The 21,800-nt window shown below is 44.6% G+C and overlaps 1 protein-coding gene across 3 annotated transcripts in view; it reads left to right on the top strand.

The window, feature by feature from the left end:
- The first annotated feature begins 509 nt into the window (after positions 1 to 509).
- AK4 (adenylate kinase 4) overlaps positions 510 to 21,800 on the top strand; it is a 69,297-nt gene continuing 48,006 nt past the window's right edge. Inside the window, exons 1-2 of one of the 3 annotated variants that reach the window (XM_038537234.1) lie at positions 510 to 525; positions 916 to 1,170. In XM_038537234.1, coding sequence (XP_038393162.1) covers positions 1,026 to 1,170 — 145 coding nt within the window. In that variant the 5' untranslated portion in view covers positions 510 to 525; positions 916 to 1,025. Of the gene's footprint in view, positions 526 to 829; positions 1,171 to 21,800 lie in introns of those variants that run through there. The other 2 variants (XR_005359654.1, XR_005359653.1) reach the window with 2 other exon arrangements.

Below are 21,800 nucleotides of genomic sequence, written 5' to 3'. Positions count from 1 at the left end.
ACTCCGGCCGGACTGTATATTGCCCTCGGGCCAGATCCCACCTCTTTGGCTCCGGGCTCTATGCCAAGCGCCTAACACCGAGTCTGGAGCATGGTAGGCGCTCAAGAGACATCTGTTGAACGAGCGGCGATGCGCCAGCCTCCTTTCCTCAGCTGTGGATCCTCTATCTGGAACGGCCGTTGCATAAGGAAATCGCGGAGCTCGAACGCACAGCGGGCGCTCAACAGGTTGTATTTTTCGTCCCCGTTGACAGTCGACGGGGTGCCCAGGCGACGGCCAGAGAAGGGGGGCGGGGGGGGGCGCGGGCCGCGCGGCGGGCAGGGGAGGGGGCGCCTCGCGCGGAGCGGGTCTCGGCGGCTTACGTAAGGCGCTGGCCCCGCGCGGCCGGCTGGGGCTCCGAGTGGGGGCGGGCGGAGGCGGAGGCGGAGGCGGAGGCGGAGGCGGCGCCGCCCAGCGGGATCCGGGCTGGAGAGCCGGACGCGGGCTGCTCGCGGCGGGGGGCGCGCCGGCCCTCGCTCGGCGGAGGTGGCGCTGGGCGGTCCGCGCGGCGGCGGGGGCGGGGGCGGGGGCGGGGGCGGGGGCGGGGGGCGCGGACTCCGCGCTGCCCACGTGCGAGGGCTCGGCCCCTAGGCCGCCGGCTGCGGCGGGGAGCGGCGCGGGGATGCCAGGCCGCCCGGCCCCTGCCTCGAGCGCCGCGCGCGGAGCCCAGGAGGAAGGCACCGGGGTGGGCCCGGCCGGCGGCCCTCCGAGCTCCCGGGGTCGACCCCTCGGGGGCGGGGCCTCGGGACTGGCTGAAGCGCGGCGTGGGGGCGAGGAGGGCGGGGATGGGCAGCGTGGCGCCTTTCTCCGCCTTCGAGCCGGCCCCGGCGCGGGGCTGAAGGGAGGGGTTGGCTCAAAAGTCGCTCCTTCCCCCAGCAGGGGCGCCCGGCGAGTCCCCGCGCGAGCGGAGAGTGGCGGCGGCGGCGGCGGCGGCAAAGTTCCCGGGGCTTCTCCCAGGCTGCTGTCCGGGTTGCCTGGCCGAGGCGATGGCTTCCAAACTCCTGCGCGCGGTCATCCTCGGGCCGCCCGGCTCGGGCAAGGGCACCGTGTGCCAGAGGATCGCTCAGAGCTTTGGCCTCCAGCATCTCTCCAGCGGCCACTTCCTGCGGGAGAACATCCGAGCCAACACCGGTGAGGGGTGCGGGGTGCAGGGGCGCAGGGGCGCAGGGGCGCGGGGCGCGGGGGCGAGCCCTAGCGGGATGGGGCGGGCCGGGTGTCCTCGGTGCCCGGGCGCCCTTCCCCCGTCCGCGTGCGGCCGTGCAGGCTCCTACGTGCCTGCGAGCATGCAAACGGTGGCCCGCGGCCGTGCGGCTTAACCGCGCCCCTGGAGGAGGCCGGGGCTCTCCCGGAGGCGGCTGCGAGGTGCTCGCGGCTCCTCCCGTCCTGGGGGAAAGCCGGTAGCCACCCAGTGGAGCGCAGCCCAACACCCCGAGCTTTCCCCTCTCCGCCCACACGTCCCCGCGCCCCCGGGGCCCCGGGGCGCCCCCCGCGCGTCGCCCACCTGTGGGAGTCGGGTCCCGCCGCGCGCCGGGGAACCTGTGGCGCCGCGGGGCGCCCTCCGCACCGCCCGGGGCCTCCGCGCCGAGCCCCGCTGGCTGCGAAAGGCCTGTCTGTCCGCGGCCGCCTTCTAAGGTAAACTCTCCCCAGCAGCCCTCCCTCCTCCCAGGCCCGGGCCTGGCCGTTAGGAGACTACGTAGCGGGAGACTCGGTCCGATAACTACGCTTCAATCCAGCTCCCCCTGGAAGTGGCTTCTTGAGAATGCCTCCCTTGGCTGGCGTGGTCAGTGTGGGGATGCCCAGGGGCCCTCACCCCCTCCTTCCACCGCGCGTCCGCCCCAGCTGCTGATGACTTGGCACGGAAAGGCTCGAGGTGGCCTTTGCGCTGCTGGTACGAAACCCTTCTGGGATGCACATGCTCGCAGTTGGCAGCTGCTTTATGAAAACTTGTTCGTTGCAGGCGGTGTGCTTTACCTTCGCTCCCGGCCGCAGCGGCGTCCGTGGTGGATATTGCCCATCTGTGGGCCAATTATCCAGAGAGCCTCATCGCACAAGTACAGATTAGTTTGAAGAGGTGGGGCGGAGGATGGTGCTGGACAACAGCCTCAAAGCGAGGAATTAAGAAATAACTCAAAGGCAGAGTTTTATTCATTATCTCTTCACTTATTGCAAAAGCCAGATTTTATTTTGATTCGCAAAAAGGCCCGGCCTCCCATCCCCCCCGCCCCCCCCCCCCAATCCCCAGAGTTCTGTGTACCAGGTTGCACACCCTGGCTTTCTTAACCTCTGTTGGGTGTATTTTAACTTTAACGCTGCATTTAAATGCATTTTATTCTTTTTGTTTTGGAATGCAGTTTGGAGGAAGAGCGGTGGGAGAGGGGAGGCTGGCTCTCAGCCGGAGGCTTTTGTGATTGGCTCCTGGCTTCTCTGCCGCAGGGAGCCAGAGGCTGGGTGAGGGGAGGAAACTGGGCTGTGGCTTCGAGCCAATTTCTTAGCATTCTCTACTATACCTGACTTGGGGACTGCTTTACTTCTGGCGTGAAGGACTTCACCCTGTCCATCCCAGACTGGATTAGGGGCCCTTCCATTTTTTAAAGAGAATGTGAAGGGAAGTGGCTTACTTCTGAACTTTCTTAGAGGTGTAGAAAACTTTCCAGTTGCTGTTTTCCCTTATTCTTAATTTTTTTTTTCATTTTAATTTTCCTTGGTTTTTGGGTTTTAGTTTCTGTTCTCTTTCACATGCCTTCATGTTCTCCCAGAATTTCTCCCTGCAGTAAGACGCGGTTGTGAAATGTTTAGATTTTCTTTTTCTCTTGGGAACCAAGCAGTTTTTGCATAAGCCAATCTAAAAGCTTGATCAGCGAAAGACAAGGAAAGCGGAGGGCAGCAATTTGTTTTCAAAGTGGCTTGTTTCTGGTGGACTTGGAGGGTGTTCTTAGATGATTTTTCTTGCAGAAGGTTCTAAGAGTCTTACAGGTTCATTGCTTGGTAAATAAGAAAACATTCCACAGTATGTATTTTTCTGTTACCTGCTGTTTGCCTTTAGCTAATTTTCTGGTAGAGAAACACAACCGGCCCTCTGTATGTACCTATTTATTAAAGTTGCAAGTTTGAAGGAGATGATGAAACACAATAAAACCCCAGGAAATAGAAGGTTGATGGCAATTTGAGTTGGAAAGTACCTCAAGCCATCTGCTCCAGCCTTGATTCCAGCATGCTCCTGTCCACATGGCCTTCCTGCAGCCATTGCCTGCTGAAAAGCTGCTCATCCAGGGAAGGGGTACTTACTCACTGCTTCTAGGAAGTTTACCCTCACTGGCCCTGGCATCGCTCACATAGCTTGTTGGTTCTGTTGCTGCTATCACATACAGTTAATACTGCGGGACAGCAAATGTCTGTCTGATTCATCCAGTAGATATTTACCGAGCACCTGCTGTATGTCAGACTGTTCAAGGTACTGGGGGCTGTAGCGATATTCAAGATAACCATGTGCCCCTTGTTGTCTCTCCTGCCTTCACCGTGGTCCAGTTCCCACTGAAGAGACTTCAAGGTCAGGAATATGGATGGCAAAGTACTTAATGCATAAAAAGAATTCAGCAAGTCTGTGTTGAAGGCGTCAGTCACAGATTCTGTCTTCTATCCAGAAGACAGCCACCAGCAGTTGAGTCCATTCTGTGTAATTAGCTTTGATTTAAAGTAAAAGTCTGCATTTACTGTGGACCTGAGATTAGCCTCCTGATAGCTGTCACCCGTTGGCCTTGAGCAGCGCAGACTTAATCACTTTATTTGAAAACCCACATCCAAATCGTTGGTTCTCTTTGGTTTTCCTTAGTACATTGCATGAGTAAATAGAAGGAGGAGTTCTCATAGATTGCCAGGAGGTGGGTCCTACACTCTGTCATAAGGAATGTGAACTTTTCTGTGCGTGTGCACGCACACATATGTATAAGCTTATGCACACACACGCATGGGTGGCACTTACGTGAGTCCTGTTAGAACTGTTTTTATCTTTTGTTGAGTGATGGTGACTGAAACCTCCCTCTGAAAGGATGTGAGAATCCTGCTTTAAGGGTTGGACAGATAGTGGCATTAAAAAAAAATCACATTCTTCTGTACTGGATCTACTATCTCAACTACAGGAAAATTGGCAGATTTCCATTTGGAAGCATCCTGGACTTGTTTGGGAGAAATGATGTTCAAGAACAAACTTGTTTCTGCTCTTAATTAATACTAACTGCAGCTCTTGTGGGGTTTGCAGATGGGACCAGCATTTCAAATTAGACTATGGCCTGAGCCTCTTTTCTCTGAAAAGATGACCTAGTTCAGAGGGCTCAGTTGTTTTTTGTTTTTTGTGTTTGTATTCATTAAGTATAAATGTATGTCTTATCTTATGTAAGAGTGAAAACTTCTGAGCATTGGAGAATAGAGAGGTTGTATTTGAGAGACTTGATAGAGTTGAACGAGGTATCTAAAATAACTATTTAACCTTTGTGTAGATCATAGAGTGTCTTGGCTTATTACAGGATTTCTGCAGAATGCTGTGTTCTCTCTCTCTTCCTCCCCCCCACCTTGGTAAGACTTGGGGTATAGCCCTGGTCAAGGGTGTCTCACTAGGTTGGATTATTAATCCATTCCACAGATCCACTCTACAACGTTTTATTTTTTTTTCTGGTTTCTTTGAGGTTTTCATGGGTATTGAAAGAGAAATATTTGTGATTTGAATAGGGTGTCCCCTGACACTATGTCTTTGGCCACATGCACAGCTGAATCTGAGCATTCTTCCAGTGTGGTCATTTTATTTTTTTTAAGATTTTGTTTATATATATAAGAGAGAAGACAGATAGTGAGAGAGAGCATGAGCAGGGAAGAGGGAGAAGTAGGCTCTCCGCTGAGCAGAGCTCCCCCCCCCCCCCCCCCCCCGCCCCCCGCCCCGCCCCATCATGACCGGAGCCAAGGCAGATGCTTAGCTGATTGAGCCACACTGGTGCCCGCAGTTTTTGAAAGGAGCTTTTTCTAGCCTGGATTGGAATCCTGTCTTGTACACAATTTGGAAAATATGAATTGCATTTTATCCAAAGAGCACTTGAAAGCTATTAAAAGGTTTTAAATAGGATACTGACATGAATGGATTTACTTTCTAAAAGTTAACCTTTGGGATGCGGTGTGAATTGACTCCAGTTAAGCAAGAGCAGTGCCAGTAAAACCAGTATAGATGAGGAGACTGGACCATGGCTTGGGTTAGGCAGTAGTGGTGAAGGCAGAAAGAAATGAAGGCCTTTAGGATGCATATGAAGGCCAAGCCAACTGGACAGAATGAGGGGTGTTGTGAGGGGTGATGGAGAGAAGGCAACTCACAATCAGTCCTAGGATTTTGGCCTGAGCACCTTGGATGAATGTGGCTTAGGGTTGAACAGGAATATGCCTAACCAATCCGGTATGAAATATTTGGGTTACTTGCAGCTTTGTAATGCTCTTATAAATGTCACTATGTAAATCATTGAGCAAATATACTTTCCTTGGCATAGGTTACTAGAAATAAAATGACTGGACCAGAGTAGTTTTTTTTGTTTTGTTTTGTTTTTTGTTTTTTTTTTTTTTTTTTTTAGTTTTTAAACTATAGAGGAAGGGAATTTTTTTTTTTTTAAGATTTTATTTATTTATTCATGAGAGACCCAGAGAGAGAGAAAGGCAGAGACACAGGCAGAAGCAGGCTCCATGCAGGGAGCCTGACGTGGACTCTATCCCAGGACTCCAGGATCACACTCTGGGCTGAAGGCAGGCACCAAACCGCTAAGCCGCCCAGGCATCCCAGGAAGGGAATTTTTTTAAACCTAGCTTACAAATATCCAGTCAAGGTCTTCTGTGAAAGTAGGTAATAGATTCTAATTTATTCATGTACTTTTTTGCTTAATAAATATTTAAGTATAGACATAGGCATAAATTGATACATATGTATTTAAACTCTCTCCTTGTTTTTCTGATTATAAAGATAGTATGTATACGTTTTCAAAAGTTTAGAAAACCAAGAAAAATAAATAAGACAACCACTTGTAATCCCACTAACTGTAAAGAAAAAATACCGTTAATACCTTTATATACAGTATATCCTTCTAGACTGATTTTCAAGACCATACTATGTATGGTGTACTTGGGTGGCTCAGTCGGTTAAGTGCCTGACTCTTGATTTGGCTCAGGTCATGATCTCAGGATTGTGAGATGGAGCCCTGCTTTGGACTCTGCATTGGGAGTGAAGCCTGCTTAAGACTGTCTCTTTCTGGGCACCTCGGTGGCTCAGTTGGTTAAGCATCTGCCTTTGGCTGAGGTCATGATCCCAGGGTCATGGGATTGAGCGAGCCACGAGTTGGGCTCCCTGGTCAGCAGGGAGCCTGCGCCATGCACACACACACACACACACACACACACACACGTACACACATACCCATCATGCTCTCTTTTGCTCTCTCTTTCTGAAATAAATAAATTCCATTTAATAAAAAAAAAAAGATTCTCTTTACCTCTCCCTCTGTCTCTCCTTCTCCCTCTCAAAAAAAAAAAAAAAAAAAAAAAGCCCACTGTATATTTCTGTTTTGAAAACTGCTTGCTTTACTTTCACAATATATTATGTAATATTTTCCAGTGCTGTTAGTCTGGTCTTTAATGTGAGCTTAATGTACCTGTGCTAGTTCAATTTAATTTTTATCCTATTTTTGATTTTCAAGAAGGTAATACATGCAAATGATAAAATTTTCTTTTCTTCTTTTTTAATTTATTCGAGAGAGAGTATGGACACGCGAGTGCGGAGGAGTAGAGGGAGAGGGAGAGAATCTTCAAGCAGAGTCCCCGCAGAATGTTGAGCCCAATGCAGGGACTGGATCCCAGGACTCTGAGATCATACTTGAGCCGAAATAGAGTTGGATGCTTAACTGACTGAGGTGCCCTGAGGGTAGAATTTTCAAATTAATACACTAGGCATGGTGTGGAAAGTCTCTTCCCCTCTTTGACACATGGTTCCCCAGTTACTTTCTACAGGGATACCTACTAGTTAACTTTTCTTTGATGTTCATCCAGAGAATTTGCATACATATATATAGTATATATAGACATAGCAGTAGCCTCTTTTTTTAAAAAGTACAAATTTAGGGGTGCCTGGGTGGCTCAGTGGTTGAGTGTCTGCTTTTGGCTCACTCAGCCACTCACTCATGACCTCAGGATCAGGTTGTGATCCTGGGGTCCTAGGATCGAGTCCCACATTGGGCTCCCTGCAAGGAGCCTGCTTCTCTATGTCTCTCGTGAATAAATAAATAAAATCTTTTTTAAAAAAAGATTTATTTCTTTATGTATTTTGAGAGAAGGAGTATGCATGCACCCCTGGACACAGGAAGCATGGGGGAGGGGCAGAAGGCAGAGGGAGAGAATCTCCAGCAAACTCCTCGCTGAGTGAGAATCCCAGGTGGTGCTCAGTCTCACAACCCTGAGATCATGACCTGAGCTGAAACCTAGAGTCAGTTGCTCAACTGATTTGAGCCTCTCAGGCACTTCAAAAGCTGGATTCTTATATCTGCTTCTTAATTCAGTTTTGTGTACTATGTTATTTTGGCTTCACATAGATGTGTAGTTAGAGAAGGAGGGAACTCATAGACCCCTGCAAAGGGATTCATGGACCTTTGGGATCCTTGGACCACACTTGGAGAACTGCTGATTTAACTAGTCTTCTGTTGTTGGAATTTAGGTTAGTCACAGTGTTTTTGGTATACAAGCGTGCTTCCCTGAAAGTAAATAGGTCTTTCAACAAACGTCAGTGCCGAGTAGTGTTGGCTTGTGGGATACAAAGAAGTGAGACAAAGTCTGTTTTCTGCAGAAGCTTCTGAATTTATAGGTAGATGAGGGAAAACAAAGAAAGAGTAATGGAGGCCGAGCTGTGTGCATGTGTAGGTCCCATAGCACATAGAGAAATGTGGCTGACCCAGCATTGAGAAGGTGGTGGGATTAGGCAAGGCTTTCTAGAGATGATTGCTGAGCTGAATTTTGACAGATAAGTGCAGCTACCAGGTGAAGCGATGTGATGGTCGTTGCCACCACATAACTGAACTCTTTTTAGAGCTTGTTTGTGGTCCACAAGAGATTATTGTTTTTTGTGGCTTGATCAAATCTTGTATGTTATCATTTAGTCTTTATTCACCTCTTATTAGACTGTCAATGGAAAGGATTATTATACCTGCTCCATATTACCTTTTCCAGCTTTCATTACGTGGGCTTACTTTAAGATACACATACATAGCCACATCGTAATTTATGAAGCTTTTAAACTTTTGTTTCAAACTTCCTAGAACTCAAGTGACAGCACCTGGTCATGAAACTAGTAAGTTAGGTACCAGATTATTAGCTACAAATCCACCCATTATAGAGTACATACCGAATTGCCTAGTTCCTTTAAAGTCTACCAAGTGAGTCCTTAAATGGTATTACATTAGGCTAGTGTGCTTTTTAGCACTCTGTGTAACCCAAGTTGTAAGAAGATTCAAGGACTTGGAAATTGTTTTACTTAGTGTTCTTTTACAATGGATCAGATAGTTCGACCATGTATTGTCTTTTAGCAAACTGGATTGTTTTTTATTTTTTTTATTTTTTATTTATTTATTTTTTTAAAAATATTTTTTATTTATTTATTTATGATAGTCACACACACACAGAGAGAGAGAGAGAGAGAGAGAGAGAGAGGCAGAGACACAGGCAGAGGGAGAAGCAGGCTCCATGCACCGGGACCCCGACGTGGGATTCGATCCCAGGTCTCCAGGATCGCGCCCTGGGCCAAAGGCAGGCGCCAAACCGCTGCGCCATCCAGGGATCCCTGGATTGTTTTTTAAAGCTCAAGCAGGGGACGCCTGGGTGGCTCAGTGGTTGAGTCCCACATCAGGCTCCCTGCTCTGTGGGGAGTTTGCTTCTCCCTCTGCCTATGTCTCTGCCTCTCTCTCTCTGTGTGTCTCTCATGAATAAATAAAATCTTAAAAAAAAAAAAAAAAGCTCAAGCAGGTAGTAGAGGCTTTAAATTAGTGCTTCCCCCAGCCCCCTCACTTTAATGTTTAGTTCTCAAGTTGGCCTTTAAGACATGGTACAAAAGGTCTCATTTTTACAGTTTCATGAAGTGCAATTAGATGACTGATGTTATAGTTTAACAGTCTCATGTCCCAAGTTCCAAGAGTTCTTGTACTAGTTAAAGATGACAGGCCTGGCAGCAAGCATCCCTTATTTAACCAGAGAGGCTGATAGTATTGAAATAATGCAAAGTCACTCCTGCTCATCACATTCCCAAGAGGCTAGAAATCAATTATTTTCTGTTTTTCAGCACTTTCTTCTTGGCCAGCAGCCTGTGACTTTGTGACTTGATCATCGTAACTAACACTTGCAGTGGGTCAAGCATGTGCTAGGCCCTGCACTGGCTGATGTATGTGTATTATCCTCTAGTTTACATACAGATCTGCAGAGCAGTTGTTACTCCATCATTTCACAAATGAAGAAGTGGCCTCGGAGAGGTTGCATTACTTGCCTTAGGTCAAAATAGCTAGTTAGAGAAACTAGTATTCAAATTTGGAACCCCATAGGTAGGAGTCCTGCTACCATGCAGGTGCTCTGGGACCCAGTGATAATCCCCTTCCTGTTTTACAAACAGCACCCTGGAGTGGTGGATTGCAGCTCTGCTGTCCACAAATACACTGAGATTCGGCAGGTTCTTTAAGGGTAAGCTAGAGGTATGTGGTTTGCTGTTGCTCTGTTCCTAAAACACTTTTATTTAAAATCTAAATAAGGAAACACTGACTTCCTCTTCCCCCAAAAAGACCAAAAAGGCTAAAATAGAAATTTGACGCAATTGTGAGGAGGTAGAAATTGCCTTTCATTGTAATGATAAGACTTCTGGAATAATACCTGAACCTGCTGTTAGTCATTTGGTAGATGTTTCTATGCCTGCGTTAGGTTTGAGGAGGCGTGCGGAGAGGTACCCTTGAGGCACCCTTGAGGCTACTGACTTGGGTTCAAGTTCTAGGTTTCACATTATGTTCCTGTGAGTCATGGTGGGGTGTGTGTGTGGGTGAAGTGTTGAGATCATGGACAAGGTAGGGAGGGCATTGTTCAGGTGCACCTTTCTCCTGGAATGCCTTTCACAATTTTCTTAATCTATTTTCAATCTCATCACTTCCATGAAGATTTTCCACAGCTCTTGCAGCTATACATAATTTTCTTCCCTGAAATTTCTCTTATAACCATCTGTACCCCTAATATGGCATTCATTATAGGCTCCCTGTTGGGTGATCTATTTTGTAACTAGTCTCTCAGCACCTAAATGGCAAATTCCTTCATGTCCACATGTTCAACAAATGTTTTGATAGTCCATTATGGCAGGAGGGGAAATGTGCTATAGACCAGGGAAAAATAATCAAAGTAACCTTGTATACATCTTATGCCTTACGCCTTATATCCTATATAGGTAGTACCAAAAAATATGATTAGTGCCATAATGGAGAGTGACTGGGAAGAAGACCACTTTAGCCTGTGAAGTCGGAGGAGGCCTCTGGGGAGATGATGTTTAAGCTGAGCCTCTAGTGAAGGTAGGAGCCAGGTATGTGAGGAAGGCAAGTGGAGAGACCCTCATGTAGGCGTGAGCTTTTCTCAGGGAGGAAAGGAGGCTGGTGTTTCTGGAACACTGTGAGGAGGAGACATACTAGAAGGGAGGCTGCAAAAGGTAGCATAGGGCCTTGAGTTTGGACTAATAGGGCAACTGGATTAGAAGTGATTGGGGTTTTGTTATTATTATTAGTTTTATGTATAACAGCTCTACTGAGAGATAACTTGTATACCAGAACATTTATCCTTATAAACCATATAAACCAGCTTACAGTGGTTTTTAGTATACTTACAGAATCCTGCAACCATCACATCAGCACTGTCTAATTTGAGAACATTTTCATTACCCCAGAAAGAAACCCATTTTCCTCTCCCTCCAGTCCCTGGTAGTCACTAATTTGCTTTCTCTTTGTATGGATTTGCCTTCTCTGGATATTTCATGTAAATAGACTCATATAAGATGTGACTTTGTATCTGGCTTCTTTCACTAAGCATGTTGTTTTGAGGTTCAACTGTGTTCAAGTATGTAGTTATGTATCAGTACTTCATTCCGTTTTATCACCAGATAATATCCTATTGTATGGATATACCATGTTTCGTTTCTTCATTCATTAGTTAAAGGACACTTGGGTTGTTTCCTGCTACGGACATTATTTTTACAAGTCCTTGTATGCAAGATGTTTTCATCTCAGGTAGGTAGCAGTGGTGTTGCTGAATCCTATGGTAACATCTTTAGGAACTGCCAGCTGTTTTCCAAAGCAGCTCAACCATTTTATTCCCACCGACAATGAATGAGGGTTCCAATGTTTTTATATTCTTGCCAGTACTTGTTATTTATTTATTTATTTTTTAAGATTTTATTTACTTATCCACAAGAGACACAGAGACAGAGGCAGAGACATAGGCAGAGGGAGAAGCAGGCTCCATGCAGGGAGCCCAATGCGGGACTTGATGCGGGACTTGATTCTGGGACCTCAGGCTCACGCCCTGAGCTGAAGGCGACCCTTAACTGCTGAGCCACCCAGGCATCCCATCCAACACTTGTTATAGTATGTCTTTGATTTTTACCACTCTGGTGGATGTGAAGTGGTATCTCTGTGATTTTGATTTACATTTCCCTGAGGACTAATGATATTGAACATCTTTTCAGGAGCTATTGACCATTTATAGATCTTCTTTGGAGAACGTCTGTTCAGATCTTTTGCCCATTTTCAGATGGGCTCATTTGTTCTTTCATTGGTTGAGTTCTTTATATGTTCTGGGTTCTGGATACAGTTCCCTTAATTAGATATATGATTTGCAGATATTTTCTTCCATTCTCTGGGCTGTCTTTTTTACCGTTCTCGATGCTGTCTTTAGAAGCACACAGTTTTTAAATTTGATGAAGTCAAATTCTGGGTTTTTTGTTTGTTGTTATTGTTTCCTTTGTTGCTTAGGGTTTTTGGTGTCATTGCCTAATCCAAAGTAAAGCCCTTGTTTGTTTATTTATTTATTTATGATAGTCACAGAGAGAGAGAGAGGCAGAGACACAGGCAGAGGGAGAAGCAGGCTCCACGCACCGGGAGCCCGACGTGGGATTCGATCCCGGGTCTCCAGGATCGCGCCCTGGGCCAAAGGCAAGCGCCAAACCGCTGCGCCACCCAGGGATCCCAAGCCCTTGTTTTTAAATATGGGACTGACAGTCCGGGTCACATTTACATAGATCACTCAGGCTATTTGGAAACTGGGTTGGAAGGTTCTAGAGTGAAAGTAGGGAGGACAGTTCAAATGTTTTGTTTTTTTTTTTTTAAAGATTTTATTTATTTATTCATGAGAGATAGAGAGAGAGAGAGGGGCAGAGACACAGGCAGAGGGAGAAGCAGGCCCCATGCAGGGAGCCTGATGTGGGACTTGATCCTGGGGCTCCAGGATCATGCCTTGGGCCAAAGGCAGGCGCCACCCAGGATTCCCCAGTTTGAATGTTTTAACATCAGTAAGTACGTTATATTCTAATAGCATCCTGTTAATAGGAATAAGAAGTGGTCTCCACCTTTAAAGAATTGATAAGATAAAACATACCCCCAATTAATTGTTTTATAAGGTAGGTTATACTGAGTGATAGTGATTTTTTTTTGAACATTGAAGTTATTTGTATAAACTTACTGAGTTCTTTTTGTATTTCCAAAGTCTAACATACAGTTAGAGCTTAAGAGTTTGATTCACTGACTTGTTCATCCAAAAGTTGTGGGAGAGATGGCATTAGAACTGAGCCTTGAAGTAAGGATGGGTAACATACTGGCAGGTAAAAGTGAGAGTAAGGTGTTTCTATTGGAGGGATCATAACTGAGAGAAGGTGATTAAAATTAAGGGTATTTTGATTAAAACATAGAGGTGGAAAAATTACATAGGCATGGAAATTGGAATTTTCCTTTGGGGCTTACATGTGATTCCAGATTGAGTTTATAACTAGGAAGGTGGTGGGGAGTCAATGCCTTTCTCACACTTCTTTAGTGGCATGATTGTTGTTTTTCATAGCGAAGTCTGGTGTGGATTGTGGAGAGAAAGTGGAGCATAGCTAAGATGGCATCACAACAATATAGGTCTGGTATAGGGTAAAAGTAATGGGAAACAAGGGGATTTGGGAGAGGCTGAGGTAGTGATAGCACCTAATAGGATTGATTGTATGTGGGAATGGTAGAGAGGGCAGAGCCAGATGCCACCCTTCAAAGGGTTGAGTGTCTGATTGTGGGGAAAAGTGGCTCCATGTAACTGAAGGAGGGCAATCAAGGATTGGGGATAATGACAAGTTTAACATACCCGCAGGAAGTTCCAGGTGGAAGTTTTCTTTTCTTTTTTAAAGATTGATTGATTGATTGATTGATTGATTTATCATTCATTCATTCATTCATTCATTCGAGACACAGAGAGAGGCAAAGACATAGGCAGGATCCATGCAGGGAGCCCGATGCAGGACTCGACCGCAGGACTCCAGGATCATGCCCTGGGCCGAAGGCAGGCACCAAACCTCTGAGCCCCCCAGGCGTCCCTAGGTGGAAGTTTTCTAATGGGTTTTGGCCTAGCAGGTGACAAGCACAGGCAGTTGGCTGGCTGTATGGCCCAGAGGAAATTAAGGTTGGGCTTTGGAGTCAGTCATAGGTCTGGCTCAACCCCTTACTGGCTTGGTAAACTTTGGGGGAAGTTAATTAACTTGATTTCCTCCTTTGTAAGAACCCCCCACATTCACAGGGCTATTGGGAGGATCAGATGGGGTCATCTCGTAAAAGGCCTGGCAAGTAGGTAGGTTCTCTTGGTGGGTTCTTTTCTTCCTCCCTGGAGTCAGTACTTTGGTTTCACTTGAAATCTTCCTCAGTAAATATGGTGTGGTACTTTGAATGGAATCATTGGCATAATCCAGTGGTGTTTAGGCAATATATAGGGTGTGTGTGTGTACATGTATGTATACGTGTACCCACCACTCAATCACGCAGCAGAAGCTACAAGCACTCACTGTTTTAAACTTGTGTCATCCTTCTATATACATATATATATGTATATATATATATATTTTTTTTTTCTTTTAAACTTGTCTTGTTTCCGTTCTTGTCCAAACAAACATACTTACACTAAAGTTATGTGTGTACCTTTTTGGAAGACTCCCTGGACCCAAAACTGCTTTTTAGGAATTGTGTCATCATTAAGATGGACATTTTTCTAACTTTATCTGTTTGTCTGATTGGATAGATTTTCTCGAGGTCTTTTAATGTACTGGGCTGCTGATACATCTGATTCAACTTTTACTTTGCTTTGTTTTCCTAAATTCTAACTCTGCTGTTTCTGTATTTTTTCTTCTGCATGGCTTCTGTAGATCTTGGTAAGATTAGCCAATGTAGTTTGTGAGAGAAATATAAAATATTGATTGCATATATGAGTACAGCTTCCTAATTTTCTTTTTTTTTTTTTAAGAATTTATTTATTTATTCATAGAGATGCAGAGAGAGAGAGAGAGAGAGAGAGGCAGAGACACAGGCAGAGGGAGAAGCAGGCTCCATGCAGGGAGCCCGACGCGGGACTCGATCCCGGGACTCCAGGATCATGCCCTGGGCTGCAGGCGGCACTAAACCGCTGTGCCACCGGGGCTGCCCGCTTCCTAATTTTCTTAAACAGTAACTATAAATACTGTCTCAGGACACAATTTAGTTTTTCTATGAGGGAGATTGATTGTTAATGTGTGTTATTTCAGTGGCTTGGTTTAAAAAAAAATCAAGAATCTAGCTTGAAATACAATGAAAGTGCAAGACCTCCTTCCTGTTGATCTCATAGTTTTGTTTTAGTTTTCTAGAGTTTTTAGGAACTAAGCACCATGCATAACAATAAATGTGTTAAGTTTAGTTATTTGTTCCATTTCTTTTTTTTTTTAATTTTTATTTATTTATGATAGTCACACACACAGAGAGAAAGAGGCAGAGACACAGGCAGAGGGAGAAGCAGGCTCCATGCATCGGGAGCCCGACGTGGGATTCGATCCCGGGTCTCCAGGATCGCGCCCTGGGCCAAAGGCAGGCGCTAAACCGCTGCGCCACCCAGGGATCCCTGTTCCATTTCTTAATGTCTTAGAGTTGGAAGGGATTTGAGTCCTTTTGTCCAAGTGGCCATCTATGTTGGGTCCCTTCTATAGCAGCTGCCAGCCAACTCACCTCCTCTGGAGGCAGGCTTTTTCAATGCTGGACAGGTCTAATTGTTGGAAGACTTTTTTCTTTATACTGAGATGAAAGCCAGTCCTTGAAACTGTCATCCATAGACTGTTGTCCACTTGTCCAACTTCAGTCTTTTGGTGTCACGCAAATTAAATCCACTAACTCTGAAGATAATTGAAAATAGTTGCTAGGCACCACTTGCCTGACTTAAGTTGTCTTTTTCACCACCCCAAAAGAATAGCCCCTGGCTCTCTCAACCATTCTTTCCTTAACTTTTCTAGATTCTTTTCAGCCTCGTTTCATTATGACCCTTTTAAACTGTGATGGCCACCATCACTAACAACAGGCTAAATATGGGGATCCCTGGGTGGCGCAGCGGTTTGGCGCCTGCCTTTGGCCCAGGGCGCGATCCTGGAGACCCGGATCGAATCCCACATCGGGCTCCCAGTGCATGGAGCCTGCTTCTCCCTCTGCCTGAGTCTCTGCCTCTCTCTCTCTCTCTCTCTCTCTCTCTCTCTCTCTCTGTGACTATCATAAATAAATAAAAAATTAAAAAAAAAAAAAAAACAGGCTAAATATGGTGGGACCCTTGTAGCTGTCCTGACTTCACTTCTAAATTCTACTCTCTTACTAAATGAACACATTATTAGGGAGTATTTCTGAACATTGTCCTGTGATGTGCACTGTAGCTCAATTGGCCTTGTAAAGCAGACAGTATGTGAGAGTATCTCCAAACTTCAGCACAGACATTAGTTACTCCAGGCTACTCAAATCTGTAGTCCTGTCCTTTGGGTGAGGGGTCAGACCTGTCTTCTCCCTTGGTTCTTTCTGAGGATTAGGATGGCTTAAAGAAAAATTCCAGGAGTTTGGGGGAATGAACACTTAGCCTAAATTTTGCAGGACACTGATCAGTGATGAGCAAATCACTACTAAATTTGCCCAGGTTGTCATTAATTATAGTTTATTTGAATAGTTTTCACATATTATTTATTTCCTAAAATCCAGGACTATATGATTTTATGCCGAATGCTTTTGTGATGCCAACTTCTGAGAGGTGGGATGTTTGTCTTTAAGTGTGGACTCTGAGCTACATAGCTGGGTTTGGGAATCTGACTTGGCGACCCTTGCTCCACAATCTTGGGCAAAGTAGCTAGCCTTTTTGTGTCTACTCATTTACAAATGAGAGTAACGGTGGGGGCTACCTCACAGGAGATTTCCCCATGAATATTAAGTTAATATGTGTTGGCAGGGCTGAGGCTATGGTGAAGTGAGTGAACCACTGTCCTCGAGTGAAAAATTTAAGGGGGTGCCCAAAAAACTCAATAAGTAAGAGATGTGGTAGTTTAATGCAATAAAATGAACAAAATTCAAAAATTTTAAATAAAGAACAGACCTGACAGATTGAGAGGCAGGACTGAGATGGGTGACAGTGAGTTGTATAAATGGAGGCTTGGATCAATTTTCATCGTAGTTTTTTTTTTCATTGTAGATTTTTTTGCACTAATTTTGAGACTTTAAAATATGAATGGCACTCAAATATTAGTTATCTTGATTACTGAAGTTTGTTTTTTTGTTGCCCCCTTCAATTTTTTCACCCAAGGTGAGTGCCTCACCCATCTGATCAGCCAGTGTGTGACATTTGTTGTTAGTAGTGGATTGTGCTGATGTTAGTTTTGTAGAGGAAATGCATTTAAGAGCCTTGTAGAAGGGTTTTTTTGTTTTTGTTTCGTTTTGTTTTGTTTTTGGCTTAGATAGTTCTGTTAGGTTGTCTCAGAATGCCAGTCCAAATCTCCTAGTCAAGGTCAATTTTAGGTTTTGAATGTCATGTTACAAACACTGCTGGAGCTCAAACCCTGGAGAATAAAAAATGCGTGCACTTAGCTTATGTCTAGAGGAATCTAGCCAAACCAAATAGCACTGAAACATTGCATTTCCTTAATGGCCAGGATTGTGAAAGACAGCCACAGATGGTTGGCTGAGCCATAACTGGAACTACTGTTACTCGGCGTGAGATGTTCTAAGTGGCAGAGGCCAGGAGCCCATTGCAGGGTGGGAAGTGGTGTTTCTGGAAGTTAAATTAAGATGATAGAATCTTTTTGTAGTTCTGGTTCTGCTCTAGTTTGCTTTTGGTTATATAGATCTGATTATAAACATGTTTTAGAAATCTGTTTCATAGTTACTGGCCCTTGAAAGGCAAAAAAAAAAAAAATTTGCAGGATCAATTTTTAAACCTCTGTTCTTGACAGTTGAAGTGTTACACAAGGCAAGGCAGCTGTCTGTTAGGACATGATCCCTGTTAAAGTGCCCGCTTGCTTGCTTGCTTTTCCTTCCTTCCTTCCTTCCTTTCCTTCCTTTCCTTCCTTTCTTTCCTTTCTTTCCTTTCCTTCCTTCCTATACAGATTTATCCAGTGTTGCTCTCTACACAAAGTAGAGGTAGTTGTTCTTAAAAGGTCATATAAGCTGGATCCTGTTGGTATTTTGCATAAAATATATGGAGCTAAATAAGCAATCAGCATCCAGTTAACATTGGCTTTAATTAGGTTTAAATTTACCTGAAGCTTTTATCATTTTGTTTTGAGATTGCAAAGAAGTGGAATCCAATGATACACTTGAAGTGGAATGAGTTTAAAACATAACATTATTTTGTTGGCTGTTGCCAGGCATTGCTGCCTTGCTGTGGTGAAGTGGCTCTACTGCGAAGTTATCATTTTTAGAGACTCCAGGTATCTTCTGGCTTTGCACTTAAAAAAGAGTTGAAAACGTCGTGTCTGAAAAGAATGTATGTCACCTTTGTACTAATTTTTAGAGAACAGCTGTGGCAGCTGCTTTGTTGTCTTCCTTTCATTTGGCAGGTGGATGAAGTGGGAAAGTTTTAAAGTGAGTTCTAAAATTAGTATGTCTGTGGAGCATTCAATTTCATGTATATGCTGCTTGGAATAGCACTGTGTAGCAGAAGATGTAGAGACTTGAGAATAAACTTGGGGATTGAAACTGAGTGGCCGGTACATTAGTTGGCAGTTTGATTTATGAGGCAAACATCCTCAGATGTCTAGGAACTTATACTTGGAAGAGAGACAATTGTGGGAGTTTGCCATCCTACACTGAAACTGATCTCTGGTGTACTGGGCAGAGTTTAATATTTCCTGTTGGGTAATTTACTGATGCAGGCTGGCAGGGTCTGAGGGTCCTTGGCTGTGCGCAGGGTGGAAATCAAACACAACCGAGAGGAAATGAGAGCAGAGTTTATTGAAGATATGGAGAGAGAGCAGATACAGAGTGTCTGGAAAATGTGGAAAGGAGAGAGTGTCTGGGAGACTCAGAATGGGAGAAAGAGTCTTTTCTTTGCTTGGGGTTTTTTTTGAGGACAGACGTCTGCTGTATGTGCCCTCTCAGGCATCCAGAAACTGGTCTCCATGTCACTTCTGCCCTGGAGAGAGAGAGGTCTTGGTGTCTGGAGTCAGTGGTCTTGGAGAACTTCCCTGACACCCCTTAGATGTTACCTATGTGCTGGAAGATTCCAAAGAAATCATTAAATCCTTGACCTTTACAGGGAGGATATACATTATCAGTACCCTAAGCCATGCGTAGGGAAGGGGTGTAGGTCCTAGCAAGAATAGAAGCAGAAAAATGAGCAAATTTTTTCATGAGGTCTCTAAAGTTTCTCTATTTCATTACCAGCTCATATTGGGATTAGTTGGTGAGGTAAGACTTCTGGAGCCGCAGGATGAAATGCAGTGCTTTCTTCTCTTCCTCCTCACTGTTTCTTTTCTGCTTCTGGGCTAGCTTGCACTGAGTTTTAAAGAGATTTGTCAACCACAAATCCGTTACTGGTGTTGAGTCATGATGTGTGGCACTGTCTGGGACAGGCGTTCTCTCCCTGTGGGGGAATAGTCCGGGGTGCTTGACTGGTTCCCCCAGCATTATCCATGGTATCAGAAAGATCTGGGCCCTCACCACCTACTTGGTGAGCACGAAGCACTCTATCCTACCATTTACAGTACTGGTCACTCCCTAATTACCTCTTTCTCAGATGTCCTTCTTCTCTAGGCTTCTTCACTTCTGCTTTTCAGTCTTGAGGCCCACCCGTTTCTGCGTTCCTTTGTCCCCTGTTGGATACTACCTGTATTTGTATCTCCCAAAAGGACCTGTAATAGGAGGTGGTCGTATTGAAGTTTTGGGCATGATGTTTGGAGTCAGGCACAAAACAACATCTTGACAGGGCGCTGCCCACCCATCCCCTAGTTTAGGGTTAATTTGTTACCTTCTTGCTCTTTTCCTTTCTGTAGAATTTGCTCTTTTTATTTTTATTTTTTTAATCTTCCAGTTTTCAATCCTCTAATACCTGTTACTTTCTTATCCAGGACAGTTTACCTCTTCACCATTAACTCCCAAAATAAATCCTAGTCCCACCTTTGTTGAGCTAAAAACTCATTAAATTGCTTTCCCTGAACAAAGAACCTGGAACAAAGCACAGATAGATGCTTTAAAACCTTAGTGTGTATATTTTTTTAAATCTGATTTAATTTTTAGATAAAGTTTCTTATTTCCCCTGTAGTAGCTCTAAGAAAGAGAGTAGTGTTATGAATGAAGACTTTAGTTTCCCTTTACCTGGGACAGACTCCCAAGAGTCAGGGTTTATGATTTTTTTTTCTTGCTACATTTTATTTTCTTTTTAAAAAAATCCCATCTTTATTTACTTACTCGACTTAAAAACTTTTGAAGGAATCCTTTGCTCCCTGAGGCCTAGTTTAAGTCACTCAGTTGAACTAGACCTGCCCTTGAGGTGTTCTCATTTGGAAAGGGAGGGTAGATGGTGGAACAAAGGATTCAAGGGTGGGAGGAATTGGAGGAAGAGACCCAATTGCTTGAGGACATGGAAGCCCAGTTTGGAGGTGGGTGTGGGAAGCTGCGCACTTACTGGACCTGGGTTGAGTGCGGGCTCTAGGACCCTACTTCCACGGGAAGCCAGCCCGCAAGTTGCTCAGTCACTTCATGGCTCCATTTCTTCAACTGCAAAACAAAAATAATGATACCACCTCCTAGCGTTGTAAGAATTCAATGAGATAATGCATATATGGGATTAGACTAAAGTTTGGTCCAATATTTAATTTTTAAAAATGTGCGCCGGAATAGTGTTGACTTAAGTTTCTAGGCCCAAGGTGAAATTGCTCCTTGTATGCTCCTTGCAATTGTATACATACAAAGACATAAAACTGACACGGATCCGAAAATTTACAATATTTTCCTTCTTTGTGTACAAAACACTTGTACACAAAATAGTCTTTTAATTTCAAAAAAAACAAAATAGGGATCTTGACAGAAGTTTGGCAACCACTATTCTAGCACTTCATAGGTGTTCAATGACCGCTGCTTCTAGTACTATTTTCCTATTTAGTTAGTCATTGGTTTTATTTAGATTCCACTTAGCTAACATACAGTGGTTTCAGGTAAACAATACTTCCATACAAGCACACTCCTTAATCCCCATCCCCTACTTCTCCTACCCTTACCCCCTCCCCTCTGGTTAACTATCAGTTTGCTCTCTCTGTTTTGGTTTGCTTCTTTTTTTTTCCTTTTGCTTATTTGTTTTATATTTTAAATTCCACATATAACTGAAATCATTTGGTATTTGTCTTTCTCTGACTGACTTATTTCACTTAGCATAGTACTCACTAGCTCCATGCGTGTTGTAAATGGCAAGATTTCATTCTTTTTTTTTTTTACAGCTGAGTAATATTCCATTACACACACCATATTTTCTTCTTTTTTAATACCATATTTTCTTTATCCCTTCTTCCATTGCTGGACACTTTAGATTGTTTCCATATTTTGGCTATTGTAGATAATGCAACAGTGAACATGGGGATGCAGATATCTTTTTAAGTTAGTGTTCTCATTTTCTTTAGATAAATACCCAGAAATGAAATTGCTGGATTATGTGGTAATTCTGTTTTTAATATGTTGAGAACCTGCATATTGTTTTTGTGGTTGCTGCTCCTTGGTATTATTATTGTTATTCTTCTTGCTGGGTGTTAAACGATTGTGGGTCAGCCTATTCTGTGAACCTTATAATCCCGCTGGGAGCCCTCTCAGAATATTAGCATCAGTTGTTTCCTTCCTCTTCTTTCTCTTCGTAGGACTGTCTGCTGTCAGCCCTAGGAGGCTGGTAGTATGGCACATCTTTGGTACTTTGCTGTAGTTCTCCACCAGAGCATTGCCAGAAAGCTATGAGACAGAAGGGGGGAAGGGTAGAGGGTGGAGGAGAGGGGAAGAGAGAGGGAAGGAGGGAAGAGCCACTCATGGGCAGCAGTAGGAATGCACCCTGTTTGAGCAGATGGCACTGGAGGAAACAGCAGTTTCCCTTATGCTGATCTGCAGCCAAGATCCTGCATGGAGGAGAGGCAGTTGACAAGGTGGCTGGCACAGCCAGATCCACATCCTGGGCCTTTTGCAATAGGAAGGAATTCCTTTTTA

This window comes from Canis lupus, chromosome 5, assembly GCF_011100685.1.
Source record: "Canis lupus familiaris isolate Mischka breed German Shepherd chromosome 5, alternate assembly UU_Cfam_GSD_1.0, whole genome shotgun sequence".
NCBI classification, from domain to species: Eukaryota; Metazoa; Chordata; class Mammalia; order Carnivora; family Canidae; genus Canis; species Canis lupus.
Note: the sequence above shows the minus strand (reverse complement) of the source record. Positions and strands in the feature narration are given on the sequence as shown.